This window comes from Macrotis lagotis, chromosome X, assembly GCF_037893015.1.
Source record: "Macrotis lagotis isolate mMagLag1 chromosome X, bilby.v1.9.chrom.fasta, whole genome shotgun sequence".
NCBI lineage: Eukaryota > Metazoa > Chordata > Mammalia > Peramelemorphia > Peramelidae > Macrotis > Macrotis lagotis.
The window spans coordinates 8,082,339-8,104,511 of NC_133666.1; the positions used below are offsets into that span (position 1 = coordinate 8,082,339).

Here is a 22,173-nt window from a genome sequence, read left to right on the forward strand (position 1 = left end):
TCTTTAGTGTCACTTCTATTGATATAAAACCATATGTGTTTCTGAAATTGGAATATTACATGAACTCTAAGGGTAACAATTTTCTTTTTTTGGGTCTCCAGTAACTGGGCGTGCTGGGGATATGGGAGCTTCTATGGCAGCAGAAGCAGTTGCCACATTATATTGCCACAAGTATTGCTCTCCGGGACCATGGCTTGAGAGGCCAGAGTGGAAGCAAGGTAGGTGGTCTACAGGACACTGCTCTTTCCATGACTCTTGGGTACAGGGTCCTGGTCTATTTTCACCTAATACCTAGTGGGGCTGATTTGACTGCCCTTGTCCACCTTGCTGATATCCTGCAGTCAGGCTGTTTTGACTATCCCATTGGTGGCAATTGGCAGTGGCAGCAGTAGTGGGGATGGCAGTTCCTTTTTCTGCAAGGGCTTCCCATCACTCTCTGATGGGTTTGGGAATCAGGCTGATGATTTTTATGAGTTTATCTTATGTATGACCTTCTCTCCTGAAGTTACCTTTATGATTCATTTTTTTTCTTTGAGTCTCTCTAATTCTCTAAGTAAACTATCACAATATCTGCTGATACAACTTTTCTTCATCTTTGTCCATGCTTATCCCTTTAATTTCTTTTCTTAGCATTGTTGGATCTAGGATTTCTTACTCATGATCTTGATGGAAAAGTCCCTAGTATTTCTCTGACATAGATAACACCAGTGCTTGGTTTGAGTTGGATGCTGTTTATCATACTAAAGAAAAGTCCATTTTCTATTCATTTATAGGTTTTTAATATAAATGGGTGTCACATTTTGTCAAAGCAATTTTCTTTATCTACTGATATAATAGCATGATTTTTTACCATTTTGTTACTAATATCATCATCATCATCATCAGATATTTATTAAGAGTTCATGGGGGGGGCGGCTAGGTGGCGCAGTGGATAGAGCACCTGCCCTGGAGTCAGGAGTACCTGAGTTCAAATTCAGCCTCAGACACTTAAAATTACCTTAACTGTGTGGCCTTGGGCAAGCCACTTAACCCTATTTGCCTTGCAAAAACTAAAAAAAAAGAGTTTATGGCATAGCTGGTTAGTGCAGTGGATAGAGCACTAACCAGCTACCCCATAAACTTTTTTTTTTTAGTTTTTGCAAGGACCCTGGAGTCAGGAGGACCTGATTTCAAACATGACCTCAGACACATAACAACTGCGTAGCTGTGTGACCTCAAGCAAGTCACTTAACCCACTGCCTTGAAAAAACTGAAAGAGTTTATGATGTTCCAAGTATTATGTGAAGTGCTGGGATTACAAAGACAGGCATCGTATCAGGGAAGGGGAGAAGGGGATCATGCAAACAACTAAGTTCATCCAAGATATATATAGTATAAGTGGGAGGTAATCTCTGAGGGAAAGGTCTAGCACTAGATGGATTGGGAAAGGCCTCCTGTAGAAGCAGGAATTTGACGAGAGTTTTGAAGGAAGACGGGGGAGCTGGGAGGCAGAGCATTGAGACACAGGCAACAACCAGTGTAAAAGCATGGAGATATAGAGATGGTGCTCACTGTGCTCTCATTGGATCGTTATGCTTGTAAGCATGCCTAGATACGACTTAAAGGGAGTATGCCATAGTGAATTGCTGAGCTGGCTGCAAATGCTGCCTTACTACTTCTGTTCTGACTAGCTGTGTGATCCTAGCAAGTCAACTCATCGTTTTGAGTATTTCTTCACTTCCAAAATGGGAATAACAATAGTACCCATAATGCCTACCTCTCATGGAGTTGTGAGGATACAACGAAGTCAGCTTTATATATACCTCAGGCAATAGGGTTCAAATTTTTAAAAGTTTCATTTGGGTTTCTGGTGTCTGAGGAGTTGTCAAACATGTCAGACAAGAGTTCCATAACACTCTGATCCAAACAAAAATGTAATTGGGAAGTACTTAACAAAATAAATAAAAATAAAATAGAACATAGATAATGCTAACATGTGGTTTTCTGAGTCATTAGATCAGCAGGTATCTTTATATATGGTTTAGTTACCCATTTCTATTGGAGATGACACCAATGGAGACATAGAGACAACTTGGGGTTGTTTATCTTTGACGCATAATTTCTGTTTTGGAGAGGCCATGAGGATCAGAGAAAATGTTAAGTCTTCCATCTTGTTGGTCACATGACCTACAAGTGCTCTCCAATGATATTTCATGAGGTTTTGGGGTTTTTTCACTCTGCTTGATGTTTCCATTTCCTGATTTTGTGGATTCAGTTATAGTTAATCCAAATCTGTCTCAATTCTTTTTTCCTGAGGTTTTTAGATTGCTGAGGATTGTGGGAAAGAAAACAACTATTTGGCAATGGTGGCTGTCATTTCCTTTATATAGCCAGATACACTAGATAGTCTGAGAGAGAATTTAGTGGTGGATATAGGACCAGTTTTCTAATCATGATGGTCTAAGATCAATTGTTTCTTAGCCTTATAAGTTATTTAATCTTAGTATTTTAGGCAAAAGGGCAGTTAGGTGACTCAGTGGAGAGAACTCTAGACCTGAAGTCAGGAAGACCTGAATTCAAATCCAGTCTCATATTAACTGTGTGACCTTGGAGAAGTTACTTCACCCTGTTTACCTCAGTTTCTTCATCTGTAAAATGAGCTGGAGAAGGGAATGGTAAATCACTCCAGTATCTCTGACAAGAAAACCCCAAATGGGGTCATGAGGAGTTTGACACCATTGAAAAACAACCAAACAACCCCAAACTTCCAGCTAACTGGATTAAGACTAGGCCTTATGGAGGAGTTGCTTGCTCCATGAAGATTTTTCACACCTGGGGTTCACCACCATGATGAAAATCATAGATCAAGACCCTCCTCCAAACTCTGCCCCCCAAATCAGAGCCTACTAAAATCAAAGCCCATTTGTATTTGAGTCTTATAAGTACTAAGGCAGTATGCCATAGTGAATGGATTGCTGAGCTGGGTGCAAATGCTGCCTTACTACTTCTGTTCTGACTAGCTATGTGATCCTAGCAAGTCAACTCATCTTTTTGAGTGTTTCTTCACTTCCAAAATGGGAATAAAAATGGGAATAACAATAGTACCCATAATGCCTACCTCTCATGGAGTTGTTGTGAAGATACAATGAAATCAGCTTTATATATAAAATGAATTTTGCAAACTTTAAAATCACTTATAGGCTCCTAGATTTAGAGCTGGTAGAGCCCTTAGAGACAAGCTAGCCTAAACCCTTAAGTTTACAGAGGGGAAACTGAGGCCTGGGTAGGGGAAGGAACTTGGTCAAGGTCCCAAAAAAATCCTAGGCCTAGAACTTTCTGGACTTACCCAAAGTCACATGATGATGTTTGTTCTTCATTTTCAAAGACCATGACATCAGGAGGTGATGCCATGACAAGCACATAAATTGGATTTGAGTGAGAGGGTGTGGTGCTAAGTCCCCAGCCTCACTTTCTCCTCCAGAGTCATCTGGGTCCAGTGGCCAGATATGAACCAGGGTGACTGGAGATGTTCCTGGATGTGAGGCAATCAGGGTTAAGTGACTTGACCAGGGCACAAGGCTAGTAAGTGTCAAGTGTCTGAGGCCAGATTCGACTCCAAGGCCAGTGCTCTATCCACTGTACCACCCAGCTTCCCTTTCCAAGGTCACATAGTGAGAAACACAGGTGAAATGTGAGCCCATATAATCTAAATCTGCCCTTTCCATTGTACCATGTTGCCTCCCAAAATATGTTAGTTATTTCTGGTCTGGTTTCCTCCAGTGCTACAAGATGGTCTGGGAAGCCAAGAGTCGACCAGGAGTAGGAATGGAGCAGGCCCAACTTGAAGGCTTACAGTCATAGAGGGATCACTATTTAATTTTTAGTTTGAGTCCCTTTTTGGACTTTCACTGTGGTCTCATACCTCCAGTGCAGCATTGTAAGTTCAATGTCGCAGGTCAGTCACCAGTGGAGTGCCTTAGAGAGCTCTGTGTTTGGTCCTATACCATTTTGCAGTTTTGCCAATGAGTTGGATTAAGGCATAGATGGTGAGTTCATCAAACTGGCAGATGGTGTGAGACTATGAAGGAGAGCTAACAAAATAGGTAACATGACTGGGATCCATAGTGATCTGGACAGTCTAGAGAAGACTCAGGGGGAACTGGAGTCAAGGATTGATTACTCTTGCTGTTTGATCCCAGGGAGCCAAGAGTAGCAAAGGAGGGAAGGCACTAGGAGTTCAGTTTGACCTTAAATTGGGGTTGGTGGGGCTGAATTCCCAGTCCAAGGGAGTATGTCATTTATATGTCCTTTAGTCACCTAATGTTTGGGTTAGGCTATGAGGCATCGGCAAAGGTAGGCTTCATCTCTCCTTGCTAAGGACACCCTCCTCTTTACTGGCACTCCCAATGAATGAATGAATGAATGAATTTTTGAACAAATTTGCGATCTCTTTTTGCCATTTAATCCCTACAGCTTGGTCCCCATCACATGGAGTTTGGTTCCTAGGCCCTGAAGACTCCAATCAGACTTCCTAGGGCCTCAAAGACTAGCTTCCTTCCAATTTCATTAGGCCATCTATGAAGGAAAAGACCAAGATGTGTTCTTGATAAATCAACAGCTGTGATAGCAAGCAGCTGGCCCCACATCAAGGCAGTGGTGGAGGGCCATGCCGTATAGTGGGCATACTTGCCTTGCAATCACAGGGATGTACTCTGCTATTTTCATCTTGTCCTTCTGTCATACACATATACTTCGGACAGGGAACTTTTAGCATTTTATTAACATCCTTGGTCTTGAATGATTCTTTTTTTCCTTCATGAAATAAAGGATTTGATCACTCAAGAACATTTAAGTATTTTGCACCTGTCTTTATTTTTACTGATTCTGAAACCATTCTGGGGGTTTCTGATGTGTCAAGGCCAATTGTCTACCGATATTTTCAGAGGAATGGAGGTGATTTCATTTTTCAGAAACATTTTTTCCAGGCTCCTCTAAGCACTCCCTCCCACCCCAAATCATTCCCATCTTCCATTTACCATGCCATATTTTGCTTTCAAAATGATCAATGATTGAGATGTTTCAAAAGGAGGAGGAGGGCTAGTGTATGCTGGGAACAACTCAAACCAGACTCAGAAAGCTGATAGTTAAATTTCCATTGTCAGCATTTATACTTTGGAACTTTCCTTTGTGCCAAATGCTATAGGTTGGGGCTTAATTTATTGTGCTGTTGATTGTTTAGACTTGAAGTAATGGAACAAATGTTAAAAATGTAGATGAAACTGAAAAGCGTATCATGAATTGTCCCTACTTCCCAGAGCCAGTTGTTAAACATGCACTAGCACCCTCCTGAAGGAAGGATACCTTTTGGCCAGAAATAGAAAGTTCAGAATATCCTGTGGGGCCCAGCTCAATTACAGAAGCAGATCAGGATTTTTGACCTTTGGTGATCATTGTGCCCTTCTTTATTGCTAATTTTAATGAAATCACAGATTTGAAGTTGTTTCTTTTTCTCATTTTTACATTTATACTCATTGCTCTTCAGAACTTCCATTTGCTGATGTTCAGATGATTTTAGGGGAGCAATGGATGCAGAAGTCATCTAGGCCAACGCTCACATTTTCTAGAAGGCCAGAAAGAAGGGACTTGAGTAAGGTAATAAAGGTAGGAAGTAGAAAAGCTGGTATTTGCACTTGGCTTTTCTGATTGTTAGTGTTTTCACAACCCTCCATTATACAATAATATTTTGGTAGTCATTACTACTATCTTTATATATGTGCAGCTTTTGCATGATGTCCAAGGGATCATGGAGCTGGAAGGGCCCTTGGAGGTCATTCATCTACTCTTTAGCTTCCTTATTTAACAGAGCAGGAAACTGAGGTCAAGGGAGGGAGCTACATCTCGAGCTGGAAGGGCCCACAGAGGCCACCTAGCCAATCCCTTCATTTTACAAAGGAGAAAACTGAGGCTCAAGGAAGAGACATGACACGTTGAAGATCACACATAGGACAGATATAGACTTATGACCCTCTAGTCCAAACCCCTCTTTTTAACTGATAGGGAAACTGAAGGCCAAGTTGAATAAGCAACTTATTATATACTAGGCCACACAGGTGGTAAGCATCCAAAGCAGAGCATGAACCCAGGCCTCTGACTCCCAATCAGTGCTCTTTCCCCTGTACCAGGAGAGATCTTGTCATTCTCCTGCTAAAACCCAAAGGAGTGGAGGTTTGGACATCAGCTATTCCATGGCCCTTGACTTGCATGAATATTTCAAGTTTTTTCCCTGTGCTTAATTATCCAGGGCCACAAACCACTGTGTGGGGGAGGCGGGGAGGAGACAATGTTCTCTAGCGCCATAAAATACACATTTTCCTTTCATTCTAATTCAACAAACGTTTATTAAGCACCTACTACATGTCAGCCACATAGTGCTAGGCACTATGGACACAAAAAGACAAAAATGAGACAGGAAGCCTACATTCTACTTGCTTGTCAAAAAGCAGATGCTTCATTTCCAAAAGTGAGCTAGGACAGTCTTTAAGCAAGGGTTCTTCTATCTGGTTAAAGTGAAGGCAGCAGGAGATGGGGGCCGGGGAGGGTAGTTTAGAATAGGCCCACATTGATTGATTGGGCTGTGAAGAGTCTGTACCTTGAACCCTTTGTGGATAGGAGTGGGGATGGGGGAGAGCATGAGGGATGCCCACTGCTGCAGTGAGATGTAGAATTGTCAGTTCAAGGTAGCCTCAGGTTGACTGATTGGGTGAGACACCCACAGACACCTACATCCCCCTCTTCTGTTTAGCATCTGCATCTGGGTCCCCTTTCCCCTCAAATCTCACCTTGTTCCTTCTCCTAAGTCCTATGCAAGAGACAAATTCCTTACCCTTAGATAAAGGCCATGCCCCACTGGGGATCCTGCCCAGGAATTCTGTGAGGACCACTGCTTGGTAACCTTAAAATGCTGCAGCGATGGGGGTGGTCATCTTTATGCCCGATCAAGAACTGGAAAGCCCCTTCGAGACCATCTAATCCAACTGACTCACTTTACAGAGGTGGAAACTGAGTTGTAATGAGGGCAAATTACTTGCCCAGGACCACACAGCAAAGACAAGTTTCCTGACTCTGAGACTGCTGATCTATCCCCTTCACCACACTCTCCTCTAAGGAATCTCAGTGGATCTCATCACCAGACCTCATGGATCTTCCCCCATTCACCCCACCCTCCACACACACAGACATCTTTGGTGGGGACACTAAGAATGGTTCTATTGAGAGGTTGGGAAAGGAACTGGGACTGTTCAACCTGGAGAAGAGAAGATTTAGCTGGCACATGCTTCTTCTTCCAAGTATGTGAAGGCCGGTCCCAAACAATAGAACTAGGAGCAGAGGGGGCAGATTTTAGCTCATTGCCTGGAGAAACTTCCTACCAATGACAGGCAGGGACCTGTCTGGACTGGCCTATGGAATTCCCACAGAAAGAGGAATCGCTTCCTCCAAATGCATATAGCACCTTCTCTGCAATGGAGTGTCTTACAGAGTTGCCTGGGACACCAGGAAGTGAAGTGACCTGGACAAGATTACATAACTAAGGTGGGATCTGAACCTAGGTCTTCCTGACGAGCTCCTTAGCCATCATGCCTCGTGGCTTCTCACCTGGCGGTGAGAGCTGTCTAAAAGTGCAATGGGCTGGCTATGGATTTATTAAATCCTGTTCTCCCTTCCTGCCCCCCCCCCTCAAGAGAAAGGTTCAAGGATAGAAGATCCCAGAGCTAGAGCTGGCAGTGTTCCCTGAGGCTACCAAGCCCAATTCCCACATTTTATAGAGAAAAGTAAGTCCCAGGGAGAGGAAATGATTTACCCTAGGTCTCAAAGGATGTTAGAGCTGACAGACCTGAGAGGCCACCTAGACCTACCCTCTTCATTTTATAGAGGAACCAACTGAAGCCCAGAGAGATAAGTGACTTACCCAAGGTGACACAAGTAGTATCAGAGACACAGTTTAAGATTAGAATATCTGATCCCAGTGGCCAAGGCTCTTTTAGTTGTACCCCACTGCCTCACACTTGGGATGGACCAGTTGGCCCCCAAACTTCTTTCCAACTCAACTCCCTGATCCCTAGGGTAGACTCACAGCTGGGTCTCATTTGGGGGATTCCTCAGCAGCTTCAACTAGGCCAGTCTCTACTGAAAAATGGAGTGGCTCAAAGAACTTGGTTGTGGCCCAGAGTCTAAATCAGGTTTTCAAGTGTCATGAAGGGACCTTAGAGATCTCCAACTTCCTCATTTTGTACCTCAGGAAATTGAGGCTTCAAAAGCAGAGGTGACGTGACTTGCTCAAAGCCACATAGTTAATAAGTATCTGAAATAAGACTTGAGTTAAGGCTTTCCTGACTCCATCTACCCACACTCCAAAGACCTTGAATGTTTGCATTATGTATATGGTGAACTCCCCAGTAAACCATGTTGAGAGGTTCCAGTAATACTGGGTTTGCAGCCCACCAGCACTCACGTACAGAGAAGGACCACACATACCCACCCACCTGCAGTATTCTGCCCCCCTGAGTGCTACTGCCCACCTCTGCTGGTTGGATGAGAGGCAAAAAAGATCACCCCAGACCTTGAGGATATTGGCAAGGCCTGCCCAATACCCTACCCCAAAGACACGGTAGATGAAAGTACCAGAGAGAGTCCCCAAGGAGATAGTTCTACTTAGCAGCTTCCCCAGGCTGGTGATGGGGAGGCAGGGCGTGCAGGTGTTCACTGCCTAGGACTCGAATCCACTGTGTTGTTAATTTGCCTTTGGTAGCAGATCGCTGGGCCTAGGATGAGTCCTCTCCTGAGAGGACGGATTTCAAAAACAGCTAAGAAAGAAGGGCCTGTGCCAAGAACACGTGTACACAGGGCAGGACATAGCGAAGTTAAAAACAAAAGTGGGGTGAGTTACATAGAAACACGCTAAGCTAGGGGTGAACAGGTTAAGGATTAGTAAGAAAAGGACCAAATTGAGATTAGGTGTTCAGTTGAAAAGGTTTCGTGTAGTATCCAATCAATGGGACCCCTGGACTCAAGGCAAAGATAACATCTGAAGTTTGAAAACATCAGCTGGGCTAAGTCCTGTAGACTAAAGCCCCCTGTTACACGGGGAAGTGGGGGAGATTCTTCATGTTGCAAGAGGCTTTCTTTTGTCTCCAGGGAGATTTTGGGCTCTTAACCTGGAGTGGGTGAAACTCAGGGGGACTTTTGCTAAGAAAATTCAAAAGAAGCACCTTCCTTTGTAATCCTCTGCATGGAAATAGATGATCCTGCAAAGGGGAACCTAGGCTTTACTGTGCTGCCAAAGTGGGCCAGGTCACACAGAGAAGGCATTGGGACTGAAGAGGGGAGCCTGAAGCAGAAGCCTGGATTCAACATTGGAAATCCAGAGCCTGAGGCAGTGGCCTGGATTTGACAATGGAAATTTGGAGTCCAAGACATAGATTTGGCCATGGAAATAGGGAGCCTGGATTCAATATTGGAAATTGGTTACTGCAACTGTGTTTGTTTCACCACTGCTCCCTTATGCACCCCAAGAACCCAGTCCCTCCAGAAAAGGGACAGGCAGAAGGAATTTGTTTGGAAGTGTTTTCAAATTCCATTTCTCTCCTTTGTTCTGGGAAGAAGTGGTCAAGATCTTGGAAAACAGAATGAGACTCAAACAAAACTAGGCTTCAGAAGCAGAATGTTTGGTGGGTTTTGTGTTGTTTTTGCTTGCAATTGGTTTCAAAACACTGAAAGAAAATGCTGGCAGAGAACAGAGAGAGAGAAAGAGAGAGAGAGAGAGAGAGAGAGAGAGAGAGAGAGAGAGAGAGAGAGAGAGAACACAGGGAGTGCTTGGCCCCTTTTGCCAGACCACCTGACACTGGTCATGCTCTGAGTGACCCACAGCTGCCAGTTTGAAAATGTGGAAACTACCCAGAGGAAATTTTCCTCTGCATGGCAGCTGGCCAGTCACATGCAGTTGGTGATGGGGAGGCAGGACATGCAAGTGTTCACTCCCCAGAACTCGATGCTAGGGTAAAGGAATGAATGAGGGTGACAAAGGCCTAAGGAGTCAGGGCATCTTTTCCAACTCCACTGGAACTTGGCAGCAACCCAAATGCCAGTCCTGGGCATCCCAATTTTGCCTCCACTGGTGCAGAGTCTGACTGGAAGGAGGTGGCTCTTTTCCCTGCCTCAGGGGATGTGAGTCCAAATGTTCACAGTCTGTTGGGAAAGTTACCAGGCTCTCTTTCCATTGCGCTCAAGATAACTTTTCTGAGACCCATGAGGAAAGGATGCAAAGGGAAGATAAGACATGTTCAGAGAGTGCCTCTAATTCTACCGTTTCCTGGTCTCTCCAGAGCCAGGTTCCAGCAGGGAGCTGCCTTTCAGCCCAGGAGTCCTGAGCACACAAGAATTTGGAGGAGGCCCTTTGAGAAGCATGAAGTCATCTAGGACCAGCCGGGATTCCTAAAAACTGAAAGGAAGAGAAAGAAGCTGTGATCAGCACATGTATTGGTGGTGCATCACCATGTGCTGTTGGTGGTGCGTCGCCAGGTGTTGGTGGTGCGTCGCCATGTGAGGAGGCTGAGGACTGATTTCAGAAGTCTGGAGAGCTGACCTGGTGAGCCAGCCGCCACCAAAATCTTCCAGTCAAACAAGGCCACCTAGGCAAGTCATGCCTATCCCTTCCATAGGCCTGCTGATGGGCCTGAGGGGGAGGGTGTTGGGGAGAGGTAGAAAAAGATAATCTATCTGTAAGGTATTAGCAGAAAGGGAAGGAAAGAAGAGAACAAAGCATCAGACTCCAGATCTAGAAATGTTCGGTCTTGACTCCTATGTCTCAGCTCCCCTGGAATGGTCTACACCTACGTACTCTTGAAGAGACCATCTTAAATTTGCGGATCACTCCTATATTAATGATGGCAATTATGAGAAAGTATAGATGCGTAAAAGCCATCTCCAGTTCAACTCCCTCATTTTATAGGTTCAGAGGGGAGACTCACCCAAGGTCACATCCTAAGGTCCTAGTTCTGAAGCTGGAAGGGACCTCACTGGTCATCTAGTGCAATCCTCTCATTTTATAGAGGAAACTAAGATCCAGATCCAGAAAGGGGGTGGGACTTATGCAAGGTCACATAGGGCACAACCTGTGTTTAATATGTAACACATGTTACAAGCAATTTGACAGTCATGTAGACAGGATTTCTAGTCAAGGGACACTAATTTAATTTCCCTGTCACACATGGGGTTTTGCACATATATTAAGGAACTCTGGCAGTCTTTGGCAGAAAGACCCTTGGAAGGAAGGCAAAGCTATTCCAGTGGAAACCAATGAAGAATCCTATGACTACAGATGGCAGGGAGAGAATTTGGGGTGCACTATTACGCTGTACCATGTTCATAGTACATGCAGACAAATTTTTGAGGACAGGCCCTTCCAATCAATTTCTGACCCTAAATTGCAAGCACCTTCACTGATTCCTAAGATCCTTCCCTAGCTTTAGATCTATGACTGTTGAGTCCTCACAATCTCTTCTCTTTTCTTCATCGTGGAGTCTGGCAGTGACCCAGGGCTCAAGAAGACTGTGGGGCAAGTGATCACAAGCCCTGCTCATCCCTGCCAAGACACCAAAGACAGGATGATGCTGGCTGTTGTTCAGGAACTAGTTGAGTTAAGGTCAAGGAGGATCACTGCTGGCAGAGTGGCTGACAAGGGCCATATTCAGCCATAGAATCCTGGGAAGGCCATGGAGTCATTTGACTCTGCATCAATGGAATTTGAGAGTTCAAAGGGCCACTGAGTCCAGTTCAGACTTTCAGGAAAGGAATCCTATTGTGCCATACCCAATAAATGCTTGAAGTCCCAGATAGCAGCCCAGATCCCTTAAGTAGCAATCCTAGGAAAAGGGGAGATGGGAAAGAGACTTCCTAGACGGGTCTCCCTGAGATAAATTATGGAGGGAAGAGAACCTGGGGGACAGCTTCTTCCTTTGGACCCACTCAGTGACTGAGCTAGTAAGACCAACCCCAGCTAGTTAAGGTCTTGAAGTCAGAGATGTGGACCATGTACTTACCTTGGACCTCAACTCTCATCCCCAGCGAGTCTTCCTTGTGGAGATGAGGAACTGTGTGGAAAGAAGTAAAATCTCAGTGAGTAAGATCCCAGAATATATGGAGTAGGAGTAGAAAGGAGGAGAATGGAGGCTCTTGCCGAGGCTGCTCTCCCAGCCCCCAGAGGAGGTCCTCTGAAGACTAGAGGAAACAGGGCAGCCTTTGGGCTCTGATTCCTCTTTGAGACTTCCATGAGATCTGCTCTGTGCATCCCTAGGTGGGAAAGCTGCCTGGGAAGGCACAACTTGGATCTTGAACTAGACGATGCCTCAGTACTATTTCCATCCTCCAGAGCCATACTAGGAAATCATGAAAGGGGACATTGGGGAGAAGTGGGTTGGAATTCAGTTAATTTAAGGTGCCTTGAGGCACCCAAAGAGAACAGTCGAGGAGAATTGAAGCACAGTGATTTCCCAGTCAGTGAAAGAGGTGAAAAAGAAGGTAGATGACAGGAGATTTTGTAGAAGGGTGGCTACTTGGGTGGGAAACTTGAAGAGGAGCCTGTGGCTCAGGTTTAAGTTGGGGTAGGTACCTCCTGAGATCTCTTGGATTCGAGTGCCAGGGAAGCCTTTGGGCAGCCAATCTGAGAGTCCATGGCATGCCCCATGCCCTGTGAGAGTCTGTCATGGTAGAAATGAGGGAATGTGATAAGCCTCAGGTGAGGGATGCTATCTCCTCCCTCATGTCTAAAGAACTGTTTAACTTTACCTATCCCCTTCTGAAGTGAAGCCTGGGACTGATCTGGGAAATCATGCCCATTCTAGGGAGGCCAAGGCACCAAGACTGAACCCCACAATGGAGTCACTAGAGTATCAACTACAGAGCCAGCCTGGGTCTCCGATGAGTCCTCTGTCCTGGGGATGTCGAGGGACTGGATTCTTCAGTCCATGTAGCTGCTTGGGCTGACCAGAAACTCCCTCAGCTCTGCTGGGGCTGCTACCTAGGAGATACTCCTTTCTACCCCCACGGTCCTGTCATTGTTAGTATACAACTCCTGAAAGCCTCATCTTTTAAGGAGTTACCAGAGAACTTTCCAGATGAGGAAAATTGAGGCCCAGGAAGAAGATGTGACTTGCCCAAAATCATACAGAGGATCCTGGCTCTAGAGCTGGAAGGTCCCTCAGAGGTCATCAAATCCAACCCCCCCTCAATTAACAGAGGAGGAAACCGAGACATGAGCAAGTGACAGACTATCTAAGGTTATCCAACCAGTATGTATCTGAGCCAGAATTGGAAGGTAGCCTTCTTGACTCCAATTGTGGTGAGCTCTTTAGACTGCTGCCTCATTGGGAATGGAGTACAGGAGGGAAGGGAAAATGCTTGCAGAGGGAAGCCTATATCTCTTACCTTCCTGTCTTCCGAGAAGCTGTTTCAAAGAACCGGGTCCGGCAAGCCACCCTGCAGAGAGTAGACCCAATCCTGTTTAGTGGCTTTGGGATAGAAACCACACTACTTCTCATTTCTCAAGTGTTGTTGGGTCCACCACCTCATAGGGCACTCACCCTAGGCTCATCAAGAGCCATGAGAATGGATCTGTTCCCATGGTCCAAGCCTTGCCTAGCAGCCACACTTTTTTTAAATAGAGGTCCTCAGTCAATCTAATAAACATTAAACACTTCCTTATTCCAGGAAGCATCCCCAAGCTGGGCCCTCACTCTCCATCCTAGTCTTTCCTCAGCAGGACTGGAAAAAGACCCAGTGGAGGAGGCCAAGCATTCTAGGTCTCCTAAAGAGCACAGATGGCCCTCAATTGGGGGAACTCCCTACTTCATCATACTAGGTCTGGGGCTCCTGCATCAAACAAACAATGGTGGTCACTGGTGGTCATCAAGCCCCTGGCCAAGGGATCTCACCTATAGGCTTGCCCTGAAGCGTCGATCAAACAAGGTTCTCTTCTCAGAGAAAGCTGCCTGGGCTCTTGGGAGAAAGAAAGCTCAGTCTCTAAAGAACCCCAGTGATTGACTTCTTCTGGGACAGGAGACAACTGGGAATTCTAAAACTAGACAACTCTCTGTGCTCTGCCCTCTCCGAACCTCTATTTGCTCAGGCTCTGTGTAAGCACTGCTGCCTATAGTTAAGCTTTTATGGGGGGGGGGCGGATATGGAAAGAATCCTTCGTTTTGGCACCAACGTGAATCTTTTGTCATTTTGTAAAAACACTTCACTAATTAGTCAAAAGGGAGGAGGGTATTTTCCCCCTTCTTCTTCCATTTCATGGACCCTGCAAACAATGAGGGGAGAGGAAGGAACTGCCCTACAAATGGCCCCAGTTCTGGTTGGAAAGGCAAGGCCGGCAGCTGCAGCAGCCTGAGCCAGGCTGGGCAGTTCAGTGAGAGCCGTTGCTAGGCCTCAGCCCTACCCCAGCAACTGCTGCTCTGATTCCTTGGCTCTTGGCCTGGCCTCTGGAAGGCCTGCCAGACTGGCTCTGGTCCTTCACCAAGAGCCTCTCTGGAGAATTTTATTCCATTTGGTGGAATTAAATTACTTGAAAATCCAGTGGTAATAATAACAAAAATCAAAACATTTCAGAATCAAGAGAGCATGAAACCAGTTGGCTAGCCTCATCCTCCTGAAGGGGGCAAGGAGAAACTGAGAAAGATGGGTCTCAGATCATGCTTTGAAGGCACCCCCACTGAAGCTCTGGCAGAGCAGGGCTTGGAGGCCAAGCCTCAGCAATGGGCTTTACTGCCTTGGGTTTCTCCTAGAATCCAGAAAGAAGACTATTTCAGCTACATACACAGAGGCCATGGTTTCCTGGGCTCCTCCAGCCGCAGGCTCTGGCTTGGGCTCTGGCTTCTGGTGCATGACTGCCCGGTATGGTGGATCCGGGGGGCGCACTGGAGGCCGAGTTATTGCTGATTTGTCTCCGGGGGAGCGTGTTTTATTTAAGCTGTCATAGTCACCTAGAAGTTGGGAAACAAATTATCAGAGCTTCAAAGGTAGCATGAGCTGGGGCTGAAAACTTAGTAAAAATAAATGCAGTTCGTTGGGGAATACCACCCCCCAGTCTTTGTAATATCTCTTACATCTGCTCCTCTCCTTTCTTACTTTCACCTCAGATGCTGCAATGATTCCCAGAATCATCTTGACTCCAGCTTCATCTCCCTTCTGCTTCAACCTTCGCACACCACCAGAGTAATTTTTCTAAAGCAGTTTTGACTCAATCATTCACCCTGCACAAACACCATCACTAGCTCCCTATTACCAATGCCCTAAAGTTCTAAACTACCCAGTCTAGCACTCTGACCCCTAATGTTCTGACTCCTAATCAACTTTCCAGCCTTGGACCTTCTGCTCCAGCCAGACCAGACTCTTCCCTGTGACAGGATGCCCTGGACTTTCTCTAGTCCATAAAGCTGAGGCTACACAAGCTCCTACCTGAAAGTCCAGACTCCCCTCCCCCAAATTCTGGGACCAACAGGGCCCAGGGGAAGGGGAGCTCTATATAGATGACAGTATCAAGATCCACTTGTTGCTGCTTTTGCTGAAACTTCATATTTCTGTGACAATAAATGATAGTCTTCTAGGGAAGAAGCATGATGATCAGAGAGGTGAGATGAAGTGACTTACCCAGGGTCACACTTCCAGCAAGGATTGGAATCAGGTCTCATGTAGTCTTTCCTCTTTCTGCTTTTGGTCAAACAACTGACCTCTTCCCTTGGTCCTTGTGCCAAGCAACTTCTCACCTTCTGTTTGAGACCAACTAACTGAATCTGTTTTATGTCAGCATACCCTGCCTTATGGCCCAGGGCTTCAGAAATAAGAGTCCTAATTTTTAATACTCTCCAATTTGTCCTCCACACCAGAGATCTGTTGCTCTGCTCCCTCTCCCTCAAGAAGTGGCAAGGGCTCCCTATTGTATTAAATATAAACTCCTCCATAACTTAGCTCCAGCTGACCTTTCCCTGCTTGACACATTACTTCCCTTCTTAGACTCAAATCACCAAAAGGCCTCTTTCCATCCCCCATCTCTGTCCTTTGTACTATATACTGTTCCCACCCTAGCCATGTCCTCCCTCTTCTCTCCCGTCTCAAGTTTCTTTCAAAAGCTCAATAGAAGCATTAATCTAAAACCCAAGGTCTCTCCCCTACTCCTAGAGTCATCTTGGATTTTATTTTATGAACATCATGTATATATTTATACATGAACATGTTTTCATACCAAAAAGGGACAGGTATTGTTTCATTTCTGTCTTTGTATCTTTAGGGCCTGGTATACAGTAGGTACCTAATGTTTGCTAATTGGTTGAAATGAGATAAACAAACCCTAAACCCAGTCCACACAAATTAAATCAGAGAACCATCCCCAGCATGTGGCCATCCAGGAGTCCAGTGGATATCCTAAGGCAGCGCTTTCCACCTTGGGAGAGAAAGCTTTTCCTGACTCCAAGCTGCAATTTGCTCCTAGGAAGATGGACTCATGGTTTCTGCTTCTGCCTTCCTCAGTCAAGCTGAATGACTCTAAACCCTCTTCCATGACAACCTTTCAAATACTTGAAGTCGGCTCTTGGGTCTCCCCTAATTCTGCGAAACCCTTTGTCATCCTGGTGGCAGCTGGCTTCTTAGGCTAGGCTTGAAGTCAGTGAGACCCAAGTTCAAATCCAAACATATTTGCCAGCAGGATAAATTTACCCTGGCCAAGTCACTTAACCTGTTTGCCTCAGTTTCCTCACCTATAAAATAGAAATACTAACAGTACCTAGGCAGGGTTGGTGTGAAAATCAAATAAGATGACTGTCAAATGCTTTGTAAACCTGATGGTGCTATATAAATACAAGTTGTCGTATTTTTTCCTTAAGTCAGGCCAGAAGTGAGCATAATACCCATCTTGGTTTTGTTTGCGCAAACCCTTTCGAATTAAACACAATCAAAATGATCCATTTTGCATTTCATAATGTTCACCATCTCTTGCTTGGTCCTAAATGATTCCCTCCTTCATAGATCTGACAGATGGACTATTCCTTGTCCTCCTAATTGACTTGTGGATCACCCCTGATGAATAAATCCTGTGCCCATTTTGGCCTTAACTTGATATAGGGGGTGAGATGTGGATTCCCTGCCATACTATTTTCCAGTTTTCCCAATAGGTTTTGTCAAATAGTGAGTTCTTATCCCAGAAGCTGGAGACTTTGCGTTAATCAAACAGTTGATTACTATAGTCATTAACTACCAATCTGGGTCTTTTTGTGCCTAATCTTATTCCACTGTTCCACCACTCTATTTCTGTCAAAACCAGACAGTTCTGATGATTGCTCCTTTATTATAAAGTTGGAGATCTGGTAGTTACTATTTTTTCTAGTTCTAGAAAACCATTTGGGGTAGTTTGACTGATATAGTCCATGTGTTCTGACTAGGCCAGAGGACAACGGGACCAATGTCTCTCTCATTGGAGTCAACACAATCCTCGCTGCCATCCAAAGTCGCATTGCCTTTTTGTTTTAATTTATTAATTTATTTTTTGTTTTTCTACAGATGTTTTTTAAATACATTACTAAAATATCCTTGTTCAAGAGTAAACATAATACCCCCTCCCCCCCCCCAAAATATAGACTCACACAAGAAATAAAGCAAAGGAAAGAGGAAAAAAATATGCTTCAGTCTGTGTTCCAATACCACCAGCTCATTCTTTATCATAAGTCCATCCATCACAAAAGCTACTTCCAGGGCCGGCTAGGTGGCACTGTGGATAGAACACCAGCCCTGGAGTCAGGAGTACCTGAGTTCAAATCCAACCTCAGATACTTAATAATTACCTAGCTGTGTGGCCTTGGGCAAGCCACTTAACCCCATTGCCTTACAAAAAACTAAGAAAAAAAACGTACTTCCATATTTTTTCACCATTGCTGCTGCCTATTGCAACTCCCTGCATCCATACCTCCCCACTACCATATACTATATTTTTTTCTCTTCTTTCACTCTGTCCTTCCTACAAAATGTGCTGTAGGGTAGCTGAGTGGCATATTGGACCAATCACTGGCCCTGGGCCCAAGAGGCACCGAGCCCACATACCATGCCTGAGGCCCAGCAACCACCCGGCCTCGTGGTCCCGGACAGGCCACCCAATCCCAGTCCCTTGCAAGAAGTAAAAAAGAAAATGTGTTATATCTGACCACTCTTGTCCATGATCTACCCTCTCCTCCATCACCCACATCCCCCCTTCCCCCTTTCCCACTTCTCTCTTTTTTACTCTAAATGTCTATGCTCCATTGAGTGTGTATGCTGTTTCCTCTTTGGGCCACCTCTGATGAGAATGAAGGTTCCCTCATTCCCCCTCACCTTCCCCCCTTCCATATCATTGCAATAAAAAAATCTTATCATACAAAATATCTTAGCCTATTCCAACTCTCCTTTCTCTTACTCCCAGTGCATTTCCCCTTTTAGCCATTGACTCCATTTTTACAATATATTTTATATCTTCAAATTCAGCTCTCTCCTGTGCTTCATCTATAAAAGCTCCTTCTACCTGCTCTATTAAATGAGAAGTTTCATATGAATATTATCAGTATTATTTTTCTATGCAGGAATACATGCAGTTCATCATCATTAAGTCCCTCATATTTTACCCTTCTCTGCTCTCATCTGAGCCCTGTATTTGAAGGTCAAATTTTCTGTTCAGCTCTGGCTATTTCAACAGGAACAATTGAAATTCCCCTGGTTCATTGAAAGCCCATCTTTTCCCCTGAAAGAAGATGTTCAATTTTGCTGGGTAGTTTATTCTCAATTGCATTCCAAGCTCTTTTGACTTCCAGAATATTATATTCCAAGTCCTATGAGCCCTTAATGTAGTTTCTGCTAAGTCCTGCATGATCCTGACTGCAGCTCCATGATATTTGAACTGTGTCCTTCTGGCTACTTGTAATATTTTCTCTTTGTCTTGGGAGTTCTGGAACTTGGCTATAATATTCCTGGGGATTTTTTTTTTGATCTCTTGGATCTCGGGGAGATCAGTGGATTCTCTCAATTTCCATTTTGCTGTCTACTTCTAGGATATCAGGGCAATTTTCTTGTAAGAATTCTTTAAAAATGGGGCAGCTAGGTGGCACAGTGGATAGAGCATTGGCCTTGGAGTCAGGAATACCTCGGTTCAAATCCAACCTCAGATACTTAATAATTACCTAGCCATGTGGCCTTGGGCAAGCCACTTAACCCCATTGCCTTGAAAAGAAATCTAAAAAAAAAAAAAGAATTCTTTAAAAATGAGGTCAAGGCTCTTTTCCTGATCATGACTTTCAGGTATCCCAGTAATTTTTAAATTATTTTTCCTGAATCTGTTTTCCAGATCAGTTGTTTTTTTCAATGAGATGTTTCACAGTTTCTTCTAATTTTTCATTCTTTTGGTTTTTGAAGTATTGTGTTTTGATTTCTCATAAGGTCATCAGCTTCCTTTATCTCCAGTCTACATCTGAAGTATTTGTTTTCCTCAGAGAGCTTTCTTATCTCCCTCTCCATCTGGCTAATTCTGCTCTTTAAAGCATTCCTCTCCCCAATAACTTTTTGAACTGTTTTATCCATTTGACCTAAGCTGGTTTTTAACATGCTATTTTCTTCAGCATTTTTTGGATCTCCTTGACCAAGCTGCTGACTTTTTTTTCATCTTTTTCCTGCATTTCTCTCATCTCTTTTCCCAGTTTTTTTCTATCTCCCTTACTTGATTTTCAAAATCTTTTTTGAGCTCTGTCATAGCCTGAGCCCAATTTCCGTTTTTCTTGGAGTCCTTAGATGCAGGAGTTTGTTCTCTCTCATCTTCAAATGGAATATTTTGATCCTTCTTGGTATCATAGACAATGTATTTCTCAATGGTGTTCCTCTTTTTTCTCTGTTTACTTATTTCTCCAGCCTGTGCCTGCTTTTGGGGTGCTTCCTGAGCTTTTTGAGTATTATTGGGTCACCCCCACACAAGGATCTCAGTGTGTGAAGTTCTGACTTCCCTCCTGGTTTGTGAATGACCACAAGTATACCCCTCTGCCATGGGGCTGAGGTGGGGGGGCCTGTTTTATGGGGGGCCTAGACTGGGGTCAAGATTTGAATGTGGTCCGAGCCCCAGAGTCTTGTTCCAGGTACAGAGGACAGACCCCAGAAGTCACTCTCCACTCCCCCACCTTCAGTGGGCTGAGCACTCAAGGCTCAGGTGCCTGGGGGTTCTGTGGTTAGGGAAAAGGAGAAAGGAGAAGCTTCTTGAACCCTTGGACAGGCCACAAGAGTAAAGACTCTTTCTCCAAGAGAAGTACTGGGGAAGACAGCATCACATCAGAGAAAGTCTTGGGTTTTAGTCCCCACTGCATCACTTATTACCTGTGCAATCTTGGTCAAATGACTTAATTCCTCTGGGCCTTGCTCCTCATCTCACTGCTACACTACTATTCCAGGAATAGAGGGGAGAATAACAGAACCTAGGGCTGAAAGAGGGTGGTATTCAATGACAAAAGAAAAAAAATAAACTGTTGAGCTGAGGTTGTATTCACAGAAATAAAAGGCTGAGAATATGATCAGATTCTTAGAAATTATTAGAGAGGGATGGCAGTACATAGCTAGGAAGCTCCTTTACAACTTTAAATAAAGCCTCTACACAGACCCTAAATCTACAGATATGACAAAAAATAGTTGTGAAACAAGTTCTCAATTCAAGAGGTCATGGAGGAATTTCAGTAGAGGCCTGTCTCATGTGGGTAAAAGGTGGGGTATAGCCCAGCACAGGTGGACAGCTGAAAAGCCAGTGGGAGGGTCTGAGCCTCAGTGTAGCTCAGGTTAAGGCTCAGCATGCCAGCAGTGCAGCAGGGATCAGTGAGGGTCCCCACCCCAGCTCAGAAGACATAACTCAAGCCCTGGGAAAGCTGGTACAACAAGTGGGCCTGGTTCAGCTGCCCTAATGCAAGGAACAAACCACTAGAACCTGTAACACTATATAGACATTCATTGTCATAGGCAAGCAGTAAATGAGGGATTAGAACCCCCAACCCCAGCAAAAAAAGTTGGTACTGTGTACAATTGTACATGTACAAGCTATATCAGATTGTTCACTGCCAGGGGGAAGGGAGAGGGAAAGGAGGGTGGTAGAAAAATGTGAAATTTAAAAGCTTGTAAGAGGACAACTGTTGAAAACTATCTTTGTATATAATTGGGAAAAAAGAAAAATAAACATGAACTGATGCAAAATGAAATGAACAGAACGAGCAGATCATTGTATACAGAAACAGCAATATTGTAAGATGATCTATTGTGAATAACTTGTCTATTCTCACCAATACAATGATCTAAGAAAATTTTGAAGGACCTAATGAAAGGTGCTATCCTTTTCCAGAGAAAGAAGTGGTAGAATCTGAATGCAGATTTTACTTTTTCTCTTTTCTTTCACAGCATCACTTACATAAAAATGTGCTTTACACAACTATTTGTGTATAATCTATGTCAGATTTCTTACTTTCTCAATGTGGGAAAGGGAGGGAGAGGGAGAATTTGGAACTCAAAATTTGAGAAAATAATGTAAAATAATCTTTGCATGTAATTTAGAAAAAATAAAATACTAAAGAATTCTTAAGAGGTATTAAAAATCATCTATAGTTTAACACCCTCATTTTACAGAGGAGGAAACTGAGGCTTTATCAAAGTTAAACAGTTAGGAAGCAGCAGAAATCAAATGCAAACCCAGTCAACTCTTTCCATTTTCTGGTGTAGACTTTTGCCATTATCTAGGCTGAGGCCTTCACAAGATGCTGGGGAAGGTTTGAATACGAAGGTTCTTCTTTAATATTCTACAAGAATAGAGAAGCTTTGAGTCCCAGAAACACACAGTACAGCTCTCTCAAAAGAAATTTTCACCTCTCTGCTGATACCAAATCCTTGGGAGAGAGGGAGGAATGATTGCTGTAATGGAGTTATTATCATATGCTCTTCATCCTTCAGAGCCAGCCTCAGTCCTTCCTTCTCTGCTAACTCTCCCTAACTAACGCTCTCTAACTACCTCCCACACTGGCTTGTTCTCCCCTTACTTGTTGAGAGAAATAAAAGTGTGGACACTTGGTTTTATTCGACCATGGATGCTTTTTTCTTTTGTATATGAATGAA

At 44.2% G+C, this 22,173-nt stretch overlaps 1 protein-coding gene across 1 annotated transcript in view; it reads right to left on the reverse strand.

The window, feature by feature from the left end:
* Nucleotides 1-873: 873 nt before the first annotated feature.
* Nucleotides 874-22,173, reverse strand: part of OPHN1 (oligophrenin 1) — a 308,448-nt gene continuing 287,148 nt past the window's right edge. The window contains exons 21-24 of the mRNA XM_074202349.1: nucleotides 14,849-15,014; nucleotides 13,459-13,509; nucleotides 12,075-12,125; nucleotides 874-10,474 (exon numbers count right to left, since the gene is read on the reverse strand). Of these exons, the coding sequence (XP_074058450.1) occupies nucleotides 12,083-12,125; nucleotides 13,459-13,509; nucleotides 14,849-15,014 (260 nt within the window). The 3' untranslated portion in view covers nucleotides 874-10,474; nucleotides 12,075-12,082. The remainder of the gene's footprint in view (nucleotides 10,475-12,074; nucleotides 12,126-13,458; nucleotides 13,510-14,848; nucleotides 15,015-22,173) is intronic.